The following is a 22,186-nucleotide window of genomic DNA, read 5'->3' as shown; positions in this document are numbered from 1 at the left end:
CCCTCCCTCATAAAACATATTCAGCCTGATTGAGCATCTGTTTCCTCTCCAGGGGCGGAGCAGTTGTGTATACAGATGCGTCGGTTGATGACACACATTAAACTTTGTGTGGATCTGTGTTGAAAGCTGAGACACACGAGTTAGGTAATCCAGTTTATCTAGACATTTTCTTACAATGTAATTATTGTTTAAATGAAATGCACCATTTAATAATTACTGTGAGTCGACCGGAAATGTAACTTAGTGGCTATTTCTGACCCCCAGGCAAAGCTGAAACCACTTGCTAAGACATTGATGACGACAAGCATGGCTGTTTGAATGGTCTTTTATAACTACTGCCAGAAAAAAAAATAAAGCAACACAAATTCAGAGAGCACTTTTTTTAAACAACTGATTATCATTGTAGTGTGCACTTAATACTGTAGCTTAGTCCCTACACACACACACACACACACACAAATACATTCATTCAGCTTTAACTATGCCATGGGACAATTTCAGCACTGCATGTAGTGTGATCAGGATTTTCTCTTGGAAAAAAATAATAATAATTCCACACCAAAAACAAAATGCAGCATGGATTGTAAAAATAATAATAATAATAATAAAAAATAAAATAAAATAAAAGCCAACATGGAAACAAAAACAAACTAAAGCAGGTTCAGTGGAATTATCAGAGCATTTTCAAGTAAACAAAAAGAAAAATAAATGTAGCTTGATGAAGTGGACCCAATAAAGACATAATGGACTGTTCACATTTGCTTTGCTCGCTGTGGTAAAGCTACACACTTCACATCATCTCAGGTCCCAAACAACGCAACATGTGGAGGCAGAATGTGCTTCCTAGCTTTTGCCAGTCGCTGGTCTCTCCTCAGCAGGCCGGGCTCAGTGTTCATCAGTCACTCCACATCAGCACACGCTGGACCTCGTAACGTCCCAGGATCACTAAAGTGTGATCAAAACACATTCCACTTCCAGGACGGAGAGACGATCCTGCCGGGAGCAATAAAACACGTGGGCCAGCGGTGGAATCAAGCAGAACACAATAAAACTGCTGGTTGATAATCCTCAGCATCATGGCATCACAAAGCCCTATCAACAGAGAGCCAATGCTTTCAAATGTTTTAAATAACTCACTCGCACTCTCTCTTGCACACACACAAAAAAGAAACTCTCATTGTTGCAGGCTCTTGTGTCAACTTTAACATCAATGAATGTCTAATGCAGCTGTACGCATTGTGGCGATGTGGATTGGTGGATTGATGTGCTTCTAAAATCGAGAATGTTGTGCCTCGTGTTGCTATTGATACCAGCTGGCTGCTTTGTCTGATCCATATCTACAGTGTGTAATCACCTTCACCAGACACATGAGGGGATCTAACCAGCTTCCCACGATCGCTCACTATTCGTGTTCCTCAAGAGGCGCAAACAAGACGGAGCCCGTCTTAGAAACTGTTTCCGCGCTGCGACGCGTGCCTGGTGAGGAGAGATAACTGCAGTTTGAAATGTCACAGTTTCACTCGCCGAAGCTACACTGGCAGGAAGTTAGTGTGGAGTATAAAAAGCTTGTCTCAGTGCAGCTACTTTGTATGCGTAATAAATTCATATACACTTCAGACAAATAAAGCAATGACCGCACTACAATGATTGGAAACCATGCAAATAAATACAGTGAACTTGGTATGTTGAGGCACGATAAACACACAGCAGTCAGACAGCATTACATGCTAACACTATATTTTAAGTCCCCCCCATTTAGCATTTATAAGCTGTCTATAAACATTTAATAAATGGTTTATAACACACTAATGTAGCTGTATGCAGATATGCGTTTTTAATGTATTTGTCAACAACTAGGCTATAATTCTTCATATGGAGGCATCCATAAGTGGAGGCTGCTGTATAAACAGATAATGAATGACAATATTAGTAAAACACAGTTGTAATAACATAAAATGTCTTGATAGGATAAGTTATCATTGCTGACAAATACTGCACATTAATACAACACTTAAAAATGTCTTTATAGCTGCATACAACTATATTATAGTGGGTTATAAACCGCTTATTGTTTATATACTGCTATAAATCCACAACATTAATGATGCTGACTGAAATCAGACAAATGAAATGACATTCTGTGCTACAAAGTATCTCTATAGCAATGGTGAGTCACACTAGGAATTTAAGAAACTATCTGTCTAATACAGCATCAGTATTAACACACAAAATTAGTCAATGGCACAATGAATTGAATTAATTTCTGTGCAAAATAAATGGTTTTGCAACGTTTGCTGATGTTTAAAAAAAACAAACAAAAGAAAAAAAAAAATCAGCATTTTGGGAAATATACTTGTTTGCTTTCTTGCATAGTGTTTGATGATAAGATTGATATCTCCCTCATGACTGTATGCTAAATATGAAGCCAGAGCCCGCAAGCACTTAGCTTAGCTTAGCATTACGACTGGAAACAGGGGGAAACAGCTAGCCTGGCTCTGTCCGAAGGTAACAATATTTAGCTGATAGGCATGTAAGTGGTATCAAACTCGACAAGAAAGCAAATAAGTGTATTTAAGTTCAACTATTCCTTTTTGATGAGACGCAGCTGACCTATAAACGTATGTGTCTTCACCTATGAATCTGTCACTGCTGGTTTCCAAATGCTAGAGCACATTTTCCAAATATGAAGGCCCTAGGTGAGACACTATTTCTAATTAGAGCCCCAGGATGATACAGTTTAAGGCTCTGATCTAAACAGAACTTAGCTTGTCAGTCAAAATACATTTTATCAAGAAACTAAATGCTATTCACTCACATATTTTGGTTATGATGCAGTGTTCCCTATGTGCCTAATGAAAGAAGTCTAAGTGCAAGATGGCAAATGCAGGCCTACAAAATGCAAACACTCACATTATATGGTTTAGCTTTCAACTCCATACACATCAAATGACTATTAGTCCACCTACATGAATCTTTTAGTGAAAACCCATCATAAGAGTGTGTTAGTGCTGCTCAAAATCAAAAGGCTCTGAAACATATTTGGCAACATCTCCTCGAATGTTCAGCTTCACAAAATGTTGTGAAAAGACACCGTCTCTGCGGAGGATTGGCCCATAGAGAGAGCTCATATCCTGGTCTCCTGCATCAAAACTCACACAGGCACTTTATCCATTGAAAGAGAGGCATCTGTATCGTACTGTAATGTCTGGAAGACTTGGTGCAAAAAGGCTGCATCTGTCTGAATTCCTTTCAATGGGAATTTTCAGGGTTGTGGGGGAATTCCAACATCACTGACTTTTGGTTTGTTATTCTGTAGAAAGCTGATGTTTTCCACAAAATATTCACAACCAACAAAAGAAAAAAAACATTGTGACTGTTTATGAAAATGACTCCTCTTGCAAAGTAGCACGCTGAAAGTCAGATTTGCAGAAAATCTCCCTTAACACCCTGGAAACTGGGTTAACTGAAGGAATATTATTTGCCAGGAAAAGCCAGGTAGAAGGCACTGAGACTTGGATTCTTTTTCATGCTGGTCCTGAAGGCAAAGGTGATCTACAGGATTTCATCACTGGTCAGTTCATACTTGGTTCACCAGGCTACTTCCCATGGCTTATTAGTGTAACAGCAGACATACAGAGGCAAGCCCTTGGACTACAACTCTACACAAAGCGCCTTTGACGCTGCACTGGGAGGATGGAGTAGCTGTGTGTGTCCAGTGAGGTTCTGGTCTGCCTTTAGTGTTGCTAAATACTGTAGACCGACATGCAGCGTGACAGGGTGTTGCTGTGGTGTGGGAGAGAGGGTCAGTGAGGTATAATTGTTAACCATGGGGCTGAAAGGTTGCCAAGAGCTCAGGAGGGCTTGTGTGGCTCTGGTTGCGCTGCAGGAGCAGGGTGGGTGAGACGGTGAAGTCAGGTCTCAAAGTACTTGTAGATAGCTGTGACATAAGTCATGACACTTTGCCAGTCCGGCCTCTCTGTGTGTACCATCTCATTTATGTCCTGGAAAAGAGAAAGAAACACTTAAAAATACTGCTAAACTGAAGATTTCTATCCCACCAAAAACACTACATATTTTAGATAAACAATTCATGTGGTGAGTGTATGTGGAAACAGAACCGTCTTCATAATAACTGAGCAAACTCCATCCACTGTCCACTGAAGGACACGAGTTGTGGCTCAAAGCTCTGGAAGAAATCTAGTAAAGTGAGTCAAGAATTCTTTTGTGAAACTACTTCCAAGGTCAAAAAAGAACCTTCATAATTAGAAAAATCTTATTTACAAGGCAATGGAAATGTGTTTTTGACAAGGCTCACACAAAAAATAAAAACCTCACAATGTGTACCTACTTATGAACCAGGCCGGACATCAAAAGAGGCTATCCTGTACAATGTTTATGTCTTCAACCGCTTAACAAAGTTTTCCTCTATTTCTTTCCAGAGTTAAATGAGAAGACACTCATGTCCATACGGTAAATATGAAGCTACGGCTAGCAGCTGGTTAACTTAGCTTAGCATGGAGACTGGAAATGAGGGGGAAACAGCTAGCCTGGCTCTGTTCAAAAGGATAACATTCTGCCTACCAGCGCCTCAAAAGCTCACTAATTAACATGTTATATCTCATTTGTTTAATCTGTACAAAAACTTTGTGTAAAAATGACTAGTTGAGAATTATGTGCTGGACTATTTCTTGGCTGAATGCAGTGACTTTCTGGAGTCCTGTCGTTGCCATGAGGTTGCCAGGCAACCGGCAGAGGCTCCAGAAAGTCACAGCGCTTGTTTTTGAGCTGTTATTGTGCAGGTGGATTTTGTTACCTTTGGACAGAGCCAGGCTAGCTCTTTCCCTGTTTCCAGCCTTAATGCTAAGCTAAGCTAACCATTGCCTGGCTCCAGCTACATATTTACCGTACAGACATAAGAGTGGTATCGATCTTCTCATCTAATTCTCGCCAAAAAAAAAAAAAAAAAAAGCAAATAAGTGCATTTCCCAAAATGTCGGGCTAAGTAAATTTAAGGTTGGTCAAATCTTTTTCCACACTGTCTGACAGCATCATATATTTTCTGTATCACCTTGTTCCAGGTCTTCCTTGAAGCTATACGATGTTTACCTTGAGTGACAAAGTGTATTCAAATTTGCTGAACCATTCCATCAAATGGAAATATTCTCAATGTTTTTAGCATCATTTTATACACACTTATCCCAACATGTGGTATCTTTGGAAACTTTAGGATCTCCACTAGAATTTAAAATAAAGTTCTGTGGGTTTAAACAAGTTCTAGCTGTACAGCTTGGGTTTGTAATGACTGACACACCGGCAGGTCAGTGAGCTTTATGATGTTAAAAGCAGAACTTTAGACGACACACTAAACAATTGCAAAACATACTGTAGTTCATCTCTGGTTAATGATTAGAATGAGCAATGTCAGTGGTTGAAATGTATTTACATTATGAGTTAAGGGGGCATATCAGAAAAGGATGGGGAAAAAAATTCTATATTAGTAGTACAGTTTTTCCATTATTTTGGTTTTATTCATTTTAATAAAAGTAATTTCTTATTGGTATAAAGCTTACCAAAGTGCATTTGATGCCCACACTCTCTGCAGCCTGGAAGGCTAAGGTGAAGTTTCTCCTCTGAGAAAACAAGACAGAGTCAAAGTCAAACACAGTGGAATACTATGTCTAACAACGGTAATGATACGGTCATGATAGCTTAAAGGTCGGCGCTTTCCTGAGAGCTCTACTTGCCTTCTCCTGGCTGGTGAGCTCCTGGTAGGGGATATGTGCAGGAAGGTAGGTGTGGAGCACAGCGCAGAAGGCCAGGCCATCATTCCAGCTGCTGCTGAAGTTTGTGATATCAATGTTCTGAAAAACAAAGCGGCGATCCATTAAAACTTTGATTCAACTCGACAGAACAAAAATCGATGGAAAACCAATTTCTGGGCCTTATCAGTGCTTAGAAGGTACAACATTTTATCCCAGGTCATGAATGTCACTGCCAGCCACTGTGCATTACATGCTTTCAACAATATTATGGTCACAATAAATTCAGTTGTCATGGAACTATTTAAAAATGATTTAACCACAAATAACAGCAGCTCGATTCGATGACAGTCGTGGGATTTTACGTGAAGTGAATATAACATTACTCATCCATATCACATTTATCATCTTTTCCACTATCAACTGTCATCTGACCTTTGCAGGGGCTGTAAATCTGATTTCAAACAACCACTAAGGTTGTATGTAACTGGATGCTCAACTCTCCTCTGTGCCATAACTATAAACTAGTATGCAGTGATTCAGAGAAAGCCTTGTGTTTTCGTCAGGCAGGTAACTCACAGGATGTGAGTAAATGTTGCACACTTCCTGGAGAAGATCTAAGGTGCCATGGAAACCATAACCTACATCAGATAAGAGAGGTGATTGTGATTTTAGCGCCAGTCAATGCTCAGACATTTATTGTGTCTGCATACGTTTAGGCAGGGGTTTTTGATTCGGGTCAGTGTCTCAGTAAAAGAGACCGTACTACAATCAACAAATACGACCTACAAGGGGAGAGCAGCCACTATGACGCTGATCTGCAACAACACCATCAAACTAGACTGAAATGGAAAACAAGAAGAGACACACCTCGACTAGTTAAAATTATAATCCTAAAGATTTTCATGAAATTAAACCCCGTTTTTGATACTAGTTATGGTTTGCATGTTTTCTGCAATAGCCCTGTCATGTATTTACATTTTGGACTGGTCCGCCATTCCGGCGCTGGATTCTACTTGCCTAGCTATGCACGAGGGATTCACAGGAAATGATGCAGAATGTAATCCAGCTTTACAGTTTTTGATTTTATCTCATTGATATTAGCCTCACTGTTTACTGTTCACTCTCCAAACACCATATCAGAGCTGTATTAAGTTACTGCTAATGCAAACCCAACATTTCCTATTGCAGCATTAAACATGCATCTACACAAAATGCAAAAACAAGACATTCAGCATCTTTTGACATCTGATCAGTTGTAAATGTTGCAGGGAAACAAGGAGCAGCCAGTGAGCTGTTGGATGAGTTGCAGGCGACAGACTGCACTCCTCAAACTCAGCAATGTAACCAACTCCTCTTACTGTGCCCTGCCGTTAGGTGGAAAACACCTTGCGCTGTGTGTGTGTGTGTGTGTGTTTGGTTGCACTGTAAATAGATACACATCTGAAAAAAAAAAAAAAAAAAAAAAAAAAAAAAACAGTGGCTCAGTGAGTGTGCGCTGCCTCCAGAATTCTGAGAACTGCAGTATTAAACTGCACTTGCTGTTACCACCAGTAACCACGGGTGTTGCCAAATCAACAAGGACTGAAATCTTAAGGATTATAACTTTCATGCTACACCCCACTTTGGACTGGCTCAGGGACAGTTCAGCAGACAGAGTTCAAGATTAATTTTTCTCACTGTCCAGTCATAAAATTATTAGCCTCTTCACAATATGTACAGGTCTAATAACAAAAATAACAATCAGCTCTAACTATTATAAAACTTTACCTCCATTTCACATATTTTGCATAATTCATTAATTTTAACTAAGCACCCAAACAGACATTTCAAACATGTAATGTTCTTTTATAAAACTCATAAACCAGTGGAAGGAAAAACTGTGCTGCTGATCGTTTTTGTTTTCTTCAGTTATCTTTGCTTTTACAAAACATCAGCTCATCATAACGCTTTTGATGGGAACTGGCAACACTCCACAAAATACATATTTGTATTGCCATATTTAATTCAGAGAAATCCATCCTGCCATTAAGGAATGAATGACTTTTTTTCTTATTTATGATAGCCTTCTTCTGTAGTTACCGCCTCCATTTTTGTGAATCCCATTTGAAATTGTAACCTTAAACTAACAACAGTGACACAGAAAGATACGAGGCGCTGGCATGTGTGAGTGTTACAGTCAAGTGTAAACGATTATAACATTGTTGGACTCGCAATGGAGTTTAAAAAAAAAAAAAAAAAAAAAAGCGTCTTTTATTGCATGCAATCTTCCTTATCGTCAAAATCTGGCACCTATATTACCCACAATGCAACTACACTTCCAGCATTTCAGACAGAGTTTCAGCTGTGTTGTGTAAGTAGGACGAGGGGGCTACAAAAGTCTGGTAAACTCACTCCCTTCACACCCCCAGATCATTTTCAAATGTGTAGTCTTCAGCCCCAACCAAGTGACATCACTTGAGGCAATTTATCAGACTTTGCACAGCTCCCTCTGGAATCACAAAAGGCTTTATATAATTTTTTTCACATACTCAGTAGTACTCCCCAAGACCTGTAAACAGACTTTGATGTGGAGTTCCCCTTTAATTATGTTTGTTATTTATTGTCAGTTTTTGCTAAAGCCATTGAAGAAGCGTTGTAGACTCTTTGGGAAATGTGGGATCACATCAGCTGGTACCTTCCAGTGACAGGACAGGAACCTACCTGATAACCCTCAGTCTTCTTCTGGCACCACTTTAGCAAAGCATTTCTCTTGGAGCCTCCATACTCTCTGGCCAGTGCTGACAGCGGGTCCTTTCTCTCTTCTCTGTAATAGACGCACAGAAGAGACATGTATGCAAGCACTCACACTCAGTTTTAAAAGACTTACTTATGTCAGTAAATCAACAGATTATAATGGTAAGCATGTTTGCTTAGTGAACTAAGAAAGCTGTCACAGGCTGTACGTTTTGTCAGCAGACCAATCACAACTACAGTATGAAGAGGTGATGTCACACAGGCAACTGACAGATTAAAATCTCTGACGAGAACAAAAATAGAGACAGTTACTTTACACATTTGCTGGATTACAGGCAAATAACGCAACCTACTTTTACCAATCAGTACAGCATACAGATGAGTCAGTGCCCCAGGAGGTCATACCTTAGGCGGCTGCGTGCGGTGGGGGTGATGGAGGCGGTGGGGGAGGAGGAGGACAGGGAGAGCGGGGAGGAGGCAGCACTCATAGCCATCAGGGAGGTTGAGGAGGCCCCGTCTGAAGCAGACATGTCCCTCTTTATCTCCTCGCTGCTCCGACGGGACACTGCTCAGGATAGGGGAGACAAGTATAGACTCGATTTTTTTTTAACTAAACTAGTGACTGAGTTAGTTTATAACAAGTTTATATAACTTAACTAGCATCTCTAACCTGAGATTGCCTTAGTTGAGTCCATATTGGAGACCCTCTGCAGGGCAGACGGAGGCCGGCTAGCAGAGGTTCCCCTGAGGAGGTGCTCAGCTGTGGGTACATCACAGTATTTACGTCACATATAGTACAAGTGTTTCTATAAAAGGACTTCCTCTGAAATTAGATGTTTCTGAAATGAACCCCTCTGAGTTCAGGGAATGCTGACGAACAAGGCTGCTTCGCTCAACAAGAAAACTAATCAGGGGGAAATGAATTGGAGGCTATGGCCAAATTTGCACGTCCACATGAAACACTTGAACTCATTACTGATGATGAGCTCAGGGACATTCTACAGTATGTGGTGGCTCATTATTTCCGCTTATCATCCACTCTAGTGTTTTATTAGCTAAAACATAACGTCAACATACAGTAAACCTGCAACTCCCAACTCCAGGCCTCTGGGGAAAAACAATCACATTATTTCTCATGAGAGAGAGAGAGAGAGGGCAGTCCATTCCCCTTCATCGTTAAAACAGTTTACTATGACAGAGGTATAGCAGAGGACAAAGGACTCGGGCATTTCTGGTATGTGTCCAATATTTAACAGTACATATTCAAGTATATTCTGCCATTTTACAGATTTATACCTAAATTTCTGAAATAAAAGAATTATTTATACAGTATACGGAGTGTATTAAAATGATCACTGTGACGGCTAGCTCACCTGGCATGGTGATGTCTGTGTAGCTGGGCCTCTTATCACTCAGGGAGGAGAGCGGCTTGGCTGCTGACATAGACCCAGTTATGGAGTGTCTCTGAAACAGCAACAAACAACAGCTTTCTACATTACAAATCCTGTGAGTGGTCTTGGTTAAGAAGAATACAATATAAAATACATAAATCAAACATTACTAAATGGCAATACTCCACAAAGTTAAAAGAAAACCAAGTATCTCCAAACTCTGTGATTTTGCTTTTTTCAGAAAAACGGAAGGATAAAGTGATCCTTTATTGGTGGAGAAAATTCTCCTACTTCTTAAACGAAGAGAATTTAAAAGTCAATTGGATTATCTGAAAAATGCATTGTTTTTCCTAGCTCATTAAAAACGACGTTTAAGAGAAATATGGTTTTCACATGACAGCAACAAACCGGAAAATATGAGTACCGGTATTATGATATCAAATTATATTCTCTCATATATAATGTACACTCACATTGTTACTAGAAAAAGTTATTCTATTCTAATAAGTTATTATTATGAAAATTAATGTTCACAGTGTTCAGTGTATCACCTTATTCCACAGTTCCATAGACACTAATTCAGATGAGTTTTATTAAAACAAAATGGTCAAATTGTTATCTCTAATTCACCTGGTAAAACCAAAGGCTGTGCTATTTCTAAAATGTTGTTCAAACTATGGGCATTTTCCCTACAGTCTAACTTCTCTATAGCCTCTCAGCAGTTTATCCAATCAACAAGGTTTGAAAAATGTTGCTTTTCTTAATGCTGTCTAGTGACTACTTGTCACATTGTGGACAATAAAGTTCCTAACTAACCACTAAAAAGTGTGAAATGGTATGGTAACAGCAAATTTGAGCAACATATTCACACAAAGCCTTTCCTCCTGTACCTGTATGGGTGAAACAGCAGCCGCTGGGGGTGTCTTCATGGGACTGGGGCTGAGGGGGGTGCGTGGTAGCGGGGCAGCCGAGGCTGTTGGAGCCACAGAGGCACCATTGGTAGGAGGACCTAAATTAAGAGTGGAACAGACCTCAGTTTAGACCTGCTCCACACAAGAGACCAAATACACTCCTGAAACCTTGTCTATAAAGTTCCTTCTGCATGAACAAATGCTGAGCTTAAGACCAAAGCTAAGATGGTTGGCAAAGACAAAATTATCTTACTGCAAAATAAATAGAATACACATTAGTTTTATCTGATAATCTCATTTATCAAAAATGAAAAAAAAAAAAAAAAAAAAAAAAAAAAAAAAAAAAACAGTCTTTGAAACGGATGCAGAACTCAATCAAAAAACATCTTGACAAATGACTACACTTACAGCAATGGGGAATAAATAATAAAACATAAAAATTATGTTGCATTATCAAATTATCATTAAAACCAGCAGCAACATATAAAGAAAAAATGAGGAAAGTGGAGCATCTTATGATTGTGTGGTACCTTGTGAGGCACTGTCGAAGCTCTTGATGAGTGTTTTGACGGTGGGCGAGGGCTCTGAGGAGGTGGAGGATCGCCTGCTGAGACCCATCCCCTGTCTGAGAGCAGCCAGGTCCCTCTCCACTGCATTCATGTAGTTATACACTCTGCCTCTCTCCTCCTCCTGCCTGGGAAAACATCCAGTGCTCCACTCAGTATGTATACTCAGAGCTCCTTTGCTGTCTACATTATGGCTTGAGAATGGCTCTTAATCAGTCTATAATCAAGGGTCAATTATAATCAAATTGTAATTTTAAAAGAGATCATTTATCATTTGGTCTGTAACTGTGGGATTCATCAGCATCCAGAATCATAATCAAATAAGCAACATTAAATCTTCCCTCATTTTGTTTACAAACACAAGACAGACGACGTCAGCGTGACTGGAGCTCTTCCAAACTCTGTGGGTCTTACTTGCGGCTCTTGACCTCGTCCAGCTCTTTATTCAGCTTCTCATTCTTCTCCAGGGCTTCCTGCAGCCGGCGCCGCAGATCTCCAATCTCCTCCTGTGCTTCGGACTTGATGTCATTAGCAATGACAACGGCTGTCTGCAGATCAGCCTGGAACTGACGCCACTCCATCGACTCCTCCTGCACACGCACGCGCACACACACACAGTGAGAACAGCAGAGAGCTGAACATTATTTAGGTGAAATGATACATTGGATCATTAAAGCAGTATCAATGATATTTGGGGGCAAGGAGACAAGCTGCAACATCTGACATATTATCTTCTTATAAAGTTAATATGGTGAACATATTAGCAAACATTCACTTGTTTACACATCCAGCAGACATGGATACACATAAGCATTCATTTAGAGTAGTGTTTCTGGCCACCTGATAAATAAAGTCCAATATTTATTCTCCTTTTAGCTCTGCACCAACTCCTGAGAGACATATCTGGCTCTTTAGCTGCTAAATGCTTCACTATGTTCATCAGCTAGTTGCTAACTTTGTCTGTCTGCTGTTTGGTGCCAGGAAAGTTTTTCGGTGAAAACAGCTGCCTGCTGTGTCTGGAGACGGGCCAATGGCAGAAGAGTATTTGCAAATACTTCTTAGCATTGGCTTTAACCAGATACCAGTCTGGTCAAACCAGTCTGCCCTGGTCCTCAAGTAGCCCAGTGGCCCCATGCAGCACTCTTACCCTCAGTCTGCGGTGAAGAATCTTAATCTCTCTCTCCATGTCATGCTTCTGGTCCTGCAGCTTCTTCACAGAGTCTGAAATAGGAAGTTAATACATGTTGGTGGTATTAACCAACAGCCCACAGCACAGACTGACTCAATACCACACATAACAGTAGATGTTTGTTTTGGTTTCACACAACAGGATCTCTAAATGATAAATGGCTGCCTGCTTGAGTGAACATGAGGGTATATAAACCTACTAGACAGTCAAAGTTTGACCATTAGAACAAGTTTACACTGTTCTGAGTGTCCAGCCCACTTACTCTCGAGGTCTGTGATGATGAGGTTGTCGTGGAGTTTAAGAGCTCGGTGCTGCTCCACCTCATCCTCCAGCTCAAAGATGGTTTCCTTCATGTCTGCGATCTCAGTCTCTTTCCCCTGCAGCTCCACACGCTGCTTCTCCAGCGTGCGCTCCTGCTCGGCCATCTGCTGTTGCACCTGCTGCTGGAAGTCTCTGTATTCCCTGTCCAGCTGCACACACAGGAAGAGGGGTATCCTTCATTTAATTAACAAGCCATGAATTCATTAGCTGACTAATGTGCAACAAAAGGTCCTGCAGTGTCATACTGTAATTTATAGAGATGTATTGTGTACAGTGTGTGCCTAACTACACATCTGCACAGTAATCCTCTGCCTTGTGTTATGTTGGTGAGGAACGCTGAATTTGTGACGTTTTCAAGGTCAAATCTGGAGACAATATAATCTCCATAGACAATAAAAGGCGCACTCATTTTGGTGACCCAAAAACTCTTGCTTGAGTTTCAAGTGCACCCTAGATTAAAGTTTCATTTAGGTCAAACATCAATTTAGCATCTTACAGCTTCAGGAAATTGATGCCCCCCACACACAGTCTCTGTAATAGCCTCAGATTTTACATCTCAAAAGCTCTTTCAAGTTTTAACTAACCTTACTGCAAGTCTCCTGCAGCCGGGTGAGTTCACTGTGGGCTTGTTCCAGCTCCTCCTGCAACTTCGCCGCCTTGGCCTCAGCCTCTTCTTTCCCTAGACGTACTCCTTCCAGCAGCTGGCAGATGTCATTTTTGTCGCCTGCGGTGTGGAGAGAGTACAGCTCGGCCACCCTCTGCCTCTCCTGGTCCAGCTGGGCTCTGCAGCGGCTCAGTTCTGCCTGGTCATTGCTCACTGCTGCCTTGTACTCGTCAAGTGTGGCCGCCATGGCAGCTCGACCCTGTCTCTCTGACTCCATGATGCGCTCCATCTGGTGGTTCCTCTCCTTCAGTGCTCCGATCATCTCCTGGGCCTCAGCGTTGTCCTGTTCAGCCATCTTCAGCGTGTTGGACAGATGTTGTTGAACCCCCAGCAGCTGCTCTCTATCAAAGCGGGCATTATCTGCCAGGTCTGCGTAGCGCTGCTCCAGTTCCATGTAGCGGCCACTCTTGATGTCCTCCTCTAGCACATACGATATATGATGCTCATCCAGCAGAGAGCGCAGGTACTCAATCTGTCGACCGTACAGCTCCAGCTTGTCGCTCTGCTGGCACAGGGAGTCCATGAGGATCACCTTCTCTTCACCTAGCCGCTCGTTCTCTCCATTCAGCTCCTGGGTGATTTGCTGCAGGTCAGCCAGCTCCTGTAATGTGGCCTGGAGCTCCTCAGCAGTGCTGTGCTGGTTCTCTTCCATCTGGTGGATGCGCTCTGTCAGACAGGCCACTGACACCTCGCTGGCATTGCCACTGCTGCCCCTCTGTGAGCGATCCCTGCTGGGTGCGCACTCCGACTCAGATGACGAGGAAGCTCCAGACGGGGCGTCCAGAGCGTCATCACTGGAGGTGACGGCTTGGTAGACCTCGCTAGATTCACTGTCGAGGTTGTCTGCTGAGCCTCCATGCTGGTGTCCTGTGAGCAGATCCTCCAAAGAGCCGGGGGCAGAGCCTTCCACTGAGGAGGTCAGCGTACCTGTGCCTCCACCATCGCTCTGCCCGCTGCCTGCTGCCAGGTCTGGGCTCAGGGAGGTGTAGGTGAACAGCTTGTCAGAGCCATCCAGCCTCTGCTCCAGAGAGAAGCCCAGAGCATTGAGCCGGTCTTTTAGCATTCGGTTCTCACTCTTTAGCAGGTTGAGCTCCTCTCTGATGGCCTGGTTCTGCTCTTGTAAGAGAATCAGAGTGGACTCCACGTCAGCTGCTGTGATGGCTGAAACCTGGGGCTTCTCTTCCTCCCAAGCTCCTTCCTGCGGCAGTGCTTCCTTCCCTCCCAAGCCAAGCTGGGCCCTCATGTCCCTCAGCTCACTGCGAAGGTGGAGGATCTCCATGTCTTTGCTTTTAGCCAAACTCACCAGGTCTTTTACTTTGGCCTCCAGAGCCACCTTATCACTGATCTGGCCGTCTGATTTAGACTTGCTCATACGGCCATCGGACTCTGCCAAGACCTGGCCGCGAGACCGCTTCCCTGAGGCCACATCCCCCACTACAGTCCCTGATACCAACTGCTTCTTATTGGCTGAGGTCCTGGATGTCCGGAGGCGGTCTCGTGATGAATTTGGCTCCTTGGAAATTGAAGATGTCAAGCGCTTGGATGAAGTACCTGGTGAGAGAGAAAAAGGTCATCCTTACACTATCCAGTAAAACAACATTACAAAAAGATAAAATTTATATCTAGGCATGGAATATATACCTGATGTTGTCTTTGGCTTGCTGTCTAGGTTGCTAGCATTAGTCCCAATGGAGGCAGTCCTCTTGGCCTTGTTGACAGCATTACTTGATGCAGGATTCCCTCCGGCCATAGCTGCTAAAAGATCATCATTGCTTTTGACCTGGGGAAAATATTCAACAAATTTTCACTTACGAACAAGAAAATAAAATAAAATTTTAAAGCGGCATTTATCAGCTCTAATCGGCCCATCACGTGATGAGTCTCACCTTAGACAGAGGTGCAGTGGTGCTGGTCTTGGCTGCAGGTTTTCCGGTCCCAGTGGTAGCTGTGGCCTCTGCCTTCCCTCGATCTCCGCTCACCTTACTCACTGCTGGCCGGACCGACTTCTTCATACTGAGCACTCTGATGCTGATACATTTACAGCTCAATCTGTGCGGAGGGAGGAGAAAGGTAATGTATGTCTGCGCGCAGAGTGATAGCTCCAGTTTTCCATGGATGAGGAATTTTTTCCGCAGACGCTATTCCCTAAACACTACAAAACACTGAGACCACAGTGAATAGCTGAGCACTTCTACAAGATGTGTTCCTCTCTGTCTGCCTCTGTGATTTGAAGTTTGTTCTAGATAGTCAGTGTTTGGGAGGTAGTGGATTTTTCTTATCCTCCAGAACCCTACAACGATAAGTTATTGTAGATATTGCAGTTTAAAAATGGTGTTTATTTATATTTATACCATGATACATGGACACTTGTGTGGAACTTGCGATTCAAATCATTTTGTCTTCACTGCAGTTTGGTAGCTGTTAAGACAGCTGTAGAGGACCACCCCAGATACAGGAATGTTGGGTAAACAATGAAATATAGAGGCATTCAAAGGCCAACCAATATCTCCACTAGATGGCTCTCATGTGTTGGTGATAGTTCAGTCAGCTGCAACAACGATGACACTGATAAAGACTCAGTTTAATCTGTGTGGGTGGTTGCTGCTATTGGTATTCATTTGTGGGAAGAACGTGGTCTTAAAATCTAATCCTTAGAACAGACAAAGTTTTTCTAGCATAGTGTGGAATCATCAGCAGAGCCAAAAAAGGAAAAGCAGATTCCTTCACAGATCAAAGTGAAAGCTCAAACCAACACAACTGCAGGTAATTTTTTTTGCGGAGGCAAAAATGTGAGTCAGTTAGTCTGTTACTGGGCAACCAGTCTGATGCACTGGATCTCGTCTTGTACAGCCAAGAAATCATTTAGTGCCATGTTCGTGCAAGATGTAGGCGTACTCATACCAGTTCACAATTACCGTTGCTCTATTTAAACAACTTGACAACCCAGAAAAGATTCCTAATAAGAATTTAATGGGTGCAAAATCTTGAGCATAATTTGGTGAGCGTGTAATGTGTATTGAATTAGTAACAGGTGATTAAAAAAATTAAAAAAATATTGCCTCAAACTTTTTCCAAATGAAGCACCTATAACTAGGTTGGAGTTTATCTGGTGCAGTTTTGTATCTGGTGTTCATTTGCCAGTTAACAAGGTGTTGAAACTGGTTGTAACCAAATAACAAAAGCTTGTATAAAACACAGGAAACTTTATTCAGCATTGTTAACATGTTGCCTCCAGGTCTGAACAGAACCTGACTTGATGCCACGATAGCAAGAAAAAGTGATTTGGGACGCAGCTGGAGACAAAGAGTAAGTACTTCAGCACAGATTTGGACGTCTTTGAGTTCTTTTTGCACTAAGGAGAAGGAAGAGGAAAAAGTGAGCTGAAGTTATTTATTATACACAGGAAATCCAGCTACAATCTATCTTCAAGTCAGTGCTCTGTTGTTTTCCTGTGCAGAAGTTTATTGTTTGGATATGGAAATAAATATAAATCAGCAGTAAATCAGACTTTAAATAGAACACTGTGAGAAGCTGACCAATGTATTGTAGCAGGAGCACAAATGTTTAGACAATTCACTGACTGAAACCTTTCCTTGAATCTTAGCTAAATAAATACACACTAAAAAAAATGAATCAATAATTAAAATCTGATACAGCTGGTGCAGGTGGAGATCTGTACACAATAGCTCACATGTGAGGCACATATTGTCAACCTTCTCTTTCCTGATACTTCCAGAGAATCCAAATAACCTGCTACTAAACCACAACTGCACTTTATTCAAAAACACATACTTTTCTAATAGATTTCAGCTGTGTTTCCTTGGTACAGATGTTACTTTCAATCTGTCATCCTGCACCAAATCTTCTACTTCGGGTGCCTCAAAGTTATTCATTTTTTTTCTGCCGAGAAGATATTTATTTGGCTTATTATTTCTGTTGGGTTAACCTTGGCCTCCAGTGACGTGAATGCTGAAAAGTGTTTAGTTACACTAAACTCATATGAGCAAACCAGAAAAACACACAGGCCTAAAATCGAGGACAAGTTATGAGGAGTTTGATTGGACTTTAAAGATAAAAAATGTGTATTTTTCAAGTTGCCAACTTGAAATCTTTACTCAAAATAATGTGCTTACAAAAAACTGTTGTTTTTGTTAAAAAAAAGCTTCTTACAGAAAACAAAATACGTGTCACATACCATCAGACCTCAGACAGTTTTGTGTAAGTTTACGAAGAGCCGCAAGCAAATAAAAAGAAACAAACAATCTTCCCCGCCTCATGTGGAGAAAATGGAAAATAATGGGTTTCGGCTGGTTAGTCTCTACAGCTCTGAGGCTTCTGTGGTGCAGAGGTATATTTTATTCACTGAAACAAACCTGTACTGCAGCCTTATGGTTTCAAAACAAACTCTACTTTGATAGAATACTTTGAAGCATATTGTGTTTACATCTGCAACCTCTGACCATTCATGATTAGAATATTAATTCTGAGTTTACACCATGCATCTTTCCCCAGTTAGTGTCTTTTAGTAGGTTTAAAGCTTTCCGAGATGAAGGCTACTTTTTATGTACATCTACATCCCCACAGGCCTAACCTTATTTGGAAGCTTTATGTCACGGCCATACTTTAAGATGCATTTGATGTTTCATGTCTGTACTGATCTCACTACATGTTGCCCAGACCTAGACTTTATATGTTGACAGGTTATCTTAAATTATACATGCAGTGAAGCTATAAATGATTGTCTGGAAAGCTTTTGTTGTCTTTCAGTCTGCCAGAACTGCTACAGTCCTGCTGCATGTCTTCTTACTTTCTTTCTTTTTTTTTTTTTGGAAACACAAACCTTTTGGGCCCAAAGAAACAAAGACAATTCAAAATGTGTATTAGCACCACTGCAGCTGCTAAACTCATACTATATCTGATCAAGCAAGTAACTTCTCCAGCTGAAGATACAGGACAATCAATTGGACTCAGATTGCTACGGAATATATCATTCCTTTCTTTATATTATTTTCCAACCTTATCTGTCTTTGCACATCTAACTCTATACTGCCTGTGTACTGCATGTATTTATCCATAACACATACGTTTGGCAGGGCGTTTTCCCTGAGTACTGACATGTGCACTCAACAACTAGCCAGTTTTCTGAATAGCTGAATGTGTGTCAAAGCAGATGTCTGAAACGGAGAGCTGCTAGCTAGAGCACAGCTCTTTTCAATGGATCTGAATAGACATGGGAGCGCAGGCTGGGGACCAAAAGTGCAGCTAAATGGGGCAGAGGCAGTTGCCTTTTCTTTCACGCTGCAAAACTACTCGGAAAACAATAATTCATATACCATAAATGTATACACACTGGCCTGTCAAACTCACTTGGTTCAGTTTGGAAAATGTGGCCTAAACGAGTTGTACTTCTCACGCTGATGTAGTTTACGCCAACATCTGTGATGAATCACACTGTATCAAAAACAATGCTGTTTCTGTGATGCTGAAAAACTATTTTCTTGGTGACTCCACATCATTGGGTTGATTGTTCATGACATCATGATGTATTCATGTTTGATTATAGCTAAAGTCCTTAAACAACACAGAATTGAAAAAGGTCAGAGTCCATCAGGATTGTCTTCCGCTAGCAGACAATTTCTTAAATATTAGCAAAGGTGATCCATTGCCAACTGCAGAAATCTTGTTGGGCTGATATTAAGAATCTACAAAACATAGAAGCAACCACAAGGATATGATTATTTAAAATGTAATGATTTTGCCTATTTAATATAAAAAAAGTCCATCACACAGAGGTAGGAGGTTGTCAACAGAATTATTTACATGTGCAAAACACCTCTACTCAACTTTGAAGCCAATAACACTGATTCAAATGAAATACAGCTACAGTATTTGATTTCAGTGTTAATTAATGCAATGGATCTGATCCAAGGCTGACCAAAGGAACAAGTGCGTGTTGTGTTCCTTTACAGACAGCTGAACAAAGCATGAGACTGAGACAGAGGACGCAGAAGAAACAGTCGAGTTACGTCTGGGGAGAGGAGGAGGTGGGGGTAGCAGTGGTCTCATTAATACCCCTTCCCTGTTCTCCTTCCTTATTCATGCTTTAACTGCGGGGAGGCACTTCCTTGCCATAACATCAGCTTCCTGTGGTGGCGTCTCCAGTAAAAAAAAAAAAAAAAAAGCAAAAAGTAAACCCTACAAGGGTGACTGTGTGTACAAGGACAAGCAGGCACCAGTCTGCCTGAGACAGAGCAGACACTGTCAAACCTTGAATTTAATTTGCTAAAATATGCCTCACTATTAATATACAAGCCTGGACCTGATTTTTTTATGATAGCCTTCAGTCAAATGACAATCACCAATTTCAAAATGGAGGACCAGTAACTAAAATGCCCAAACATATTTACCTCTTTGGCACCTTTGACATTCATCAGGATTAACCTGGCATTGTGGAAGCAAGACCATCCACAGCTTTATTTGCATAAGTAAAGAATTTATTGAGGAGTGTTTGTAAATCATCACTCACCTTCCACTTCATAAAACACACTATGTGGAAGAGTTGTCATGGCCAACACTACAAAAAAAATGTAATAATCTTTATTCACTTTAATCAAACAGAACATGGGTTTGGTCCTGACCTATGAGTTTGTCTTGAAAATATATTTCCCTTGTTCAATGTCACTTGGGGGCAACGTTTCCAAGACTAGAGCGTTTTTCCCCCCAAAAAAATATTTTTCAAAAAGCAAAGCAATGATCAGGCAGAGCCAAGAAGGAATATCTCATAAGTCATATCTCCTGGACATTGATTTAAAGAGTGGGCTGCAAATATTGCTCTTTCCAAGCTATTTCAGGAAAGTTAGGAAACATCTGTGGTCACTTCTGGTTAAAAAAAAAAAAAAAAATGATTTAAATGATTTTAAATTAACTGAGTACGCGCGAGAGAAGGGGATTTAGTTAAGACACACACACACACAGAGGCGACAGCTGTGCGATAGTATGCCGTTTGGGCCAGCCAAGGCACTGACAGGCTGCAACATCAGTTCACTGTTGACTCTTCTCAGGGGGGATGGCAAATTTACATTGTTCTTGGCTACACCTACATTAGCAGCACCACGGCTAACGTTAGCCCTTACAGTGTATCATTCAACTACACAAGCACATACTTTACCAACCAAACCTTTCAGGTAAAGACAACAACCCGAGTCTGTGGAGTAAGCACACGTCGGTACTATCATGTTAGAGACCAAATGGCAACTTAAAACCAAGGAGATAACCCAGCTAGCTAGTTAGCTATATGGTCAGGCACACAGCGAATTTCTATAAATTCACTTCCTGTTTGGCCACACGCTTTCAAAACAAAGGCACCGAGCTAGACACCTAAGCATAACAACATTTACTGAAACTATGATAATTATATCAAAGCTCCGATAGAGCGACAGAGTTTGAACCTGGAGTGAAATAAGAGCTATAGTATATTAGACAGATAGCAGATGTAATATGGTTTTATATTGCATATATGTATTGCCAGGTGACAAACATATTTTCAGGTTATTATGCAGTCAAAAGCAAATATGTATCGGTAGTCTTGCCAAGACGTGCAGAGTACTAGCCAAACTAACAGTACACCACATGTATCACAGAATTGTTTTAAACCCATAGCCGAGACGCACATTAAACTATGAATGACACTGGGGCCACATGTCAACACATCGCGAAGACTTATTTTGAAATAATTCATAGTACAGATACAAGTCAATTTTTCCAGCTTGACAGCTGGCCAAAAATCTGGTTTGAGGGTTAAAACAATCATTTTCATTCTGTTTAAAACAAACAAAACGAACAGCGCGAGTATGCGTAGCTAACGTAACTTTAGAGTAGGTCGGTGTGTTTCTTTTCAGTCAGTTAATTTAGCGCAGCTGTCAGTAAGCAATTAGGTTGCTAATGCTATCGTTAGGCTAACGATGTTAGCACAGCCGGCAAAAAGACAACGCCTGTCAGTAAACTGATAAAATATTCATACCCGAGGTCCTCCTAATTTTCCTGTTTGATAGGTTGATGAAGGTCCGATAAATGTTCATTTGCGGCCGCTAACAGTTCGCCAATCCACAACTTCAGTGGGCAGGCAGCATCGGTTTCGGATGTCAGCCCCTTTCTGTTGGCAGCAGCCGGATGATCCTCTGCCCCCTCCTCTGGTTGCATCATCTCAGCATCACCCTCTCCACAGGACAAGTTTACTGCCTCCGGGATGTTTAAATAGCCAGTGGTTCATTTATTATTGTCTACAAATTACACCTGGAGCTGGGCCAAAAGTCTTGCAGAGCTTCTCTTCAACCAAGTCTACACCACCTTCACACACCTAGAGTAGAGGAAATGGGCTCACATTGTCCAAGTTACTGAATAACCATTAGTATCTGCAGATTATTTATCCCTTCTGAGGTTTAGATGCATCTTTCACATACTTTCTAATATATCTCACACCTCAATTATTAAGACTGTTAAGTTATCTGGACATATGGTCATGTCAGGAGAAAACATGTAGCATAAATCACATTTTTTTCTGAAAACGTAGGTACACCTACCTTTAAATTACCATTACATTACGGAAATGTGTAGCCCTAACCCAGGGACCCTGGACCACCAAAGCCCAGG

General features: G+C 41.4%; 1 protein-coding gene across 1 annotated transcript; it reads right to left on the bottom strand.

The window, feature by feature from the left end:
* Positions 1-309: 309 nt before the first annotated feature.
* On the bottom strand, positions 310-21,781 carry specc1la (sperm antigen with calponin homology and coiled-coil domains 1-like a). The gene is made up of 16 exons (XM_044198145.1): positions 21,558-21,781; positions 15,424-15,586; positions 15,179-15,317; positions 13,458-15,088; positions 12,815-13,022; positions 12,511-12,584; positions 11,778-11,953; positions 11,328-11,491; positions 10,777-10,895; positions 9,869-9,959; positions 9,166-9,255; positions 8,901-9,060; positions 8,463-8,565; positions 5,745-5,861; positions 5,571-5,630; positions 310-4,001 (listed from the first exon to the last, which is right to left on the bottom strand). Exons 2-16 carry the CDS (start codon positions 15,547-15,549, stop codon positions 3,912-3,914), a joined length of 3,348 nt encoding a protein of 1,115 aa, XP_044054080.1. The 5' UTR covers positions 15,550-15,586; positions 21,558-21,781; the 3' UTR covers positions 310-3,911.
* Between the last annotated feature and the right edge of the window lie 405 nt (positions 21,782-22,186).

The sequence above is a fragment of the Siniperca chuatsi genome, linkage group LG5 (assembly GCF_020085105.1).
Source record: "Siniperca chuatsi isolate FFG_IHB_CAS linkage group LG5, ASM2008510v1, whole genome shotgun sequence".
NCBI lineage: Eukaryota > Metazoa > Chordata > Actinopteri > Centrarchiformes > Sinipercidae > Siniperca > Siniperca chuatsi.
The sequence above is the reverse complement of the archived record's forward strand: the minus strand, read 5'-3'. Positions and strand labels throughout refer to the sequence as shown.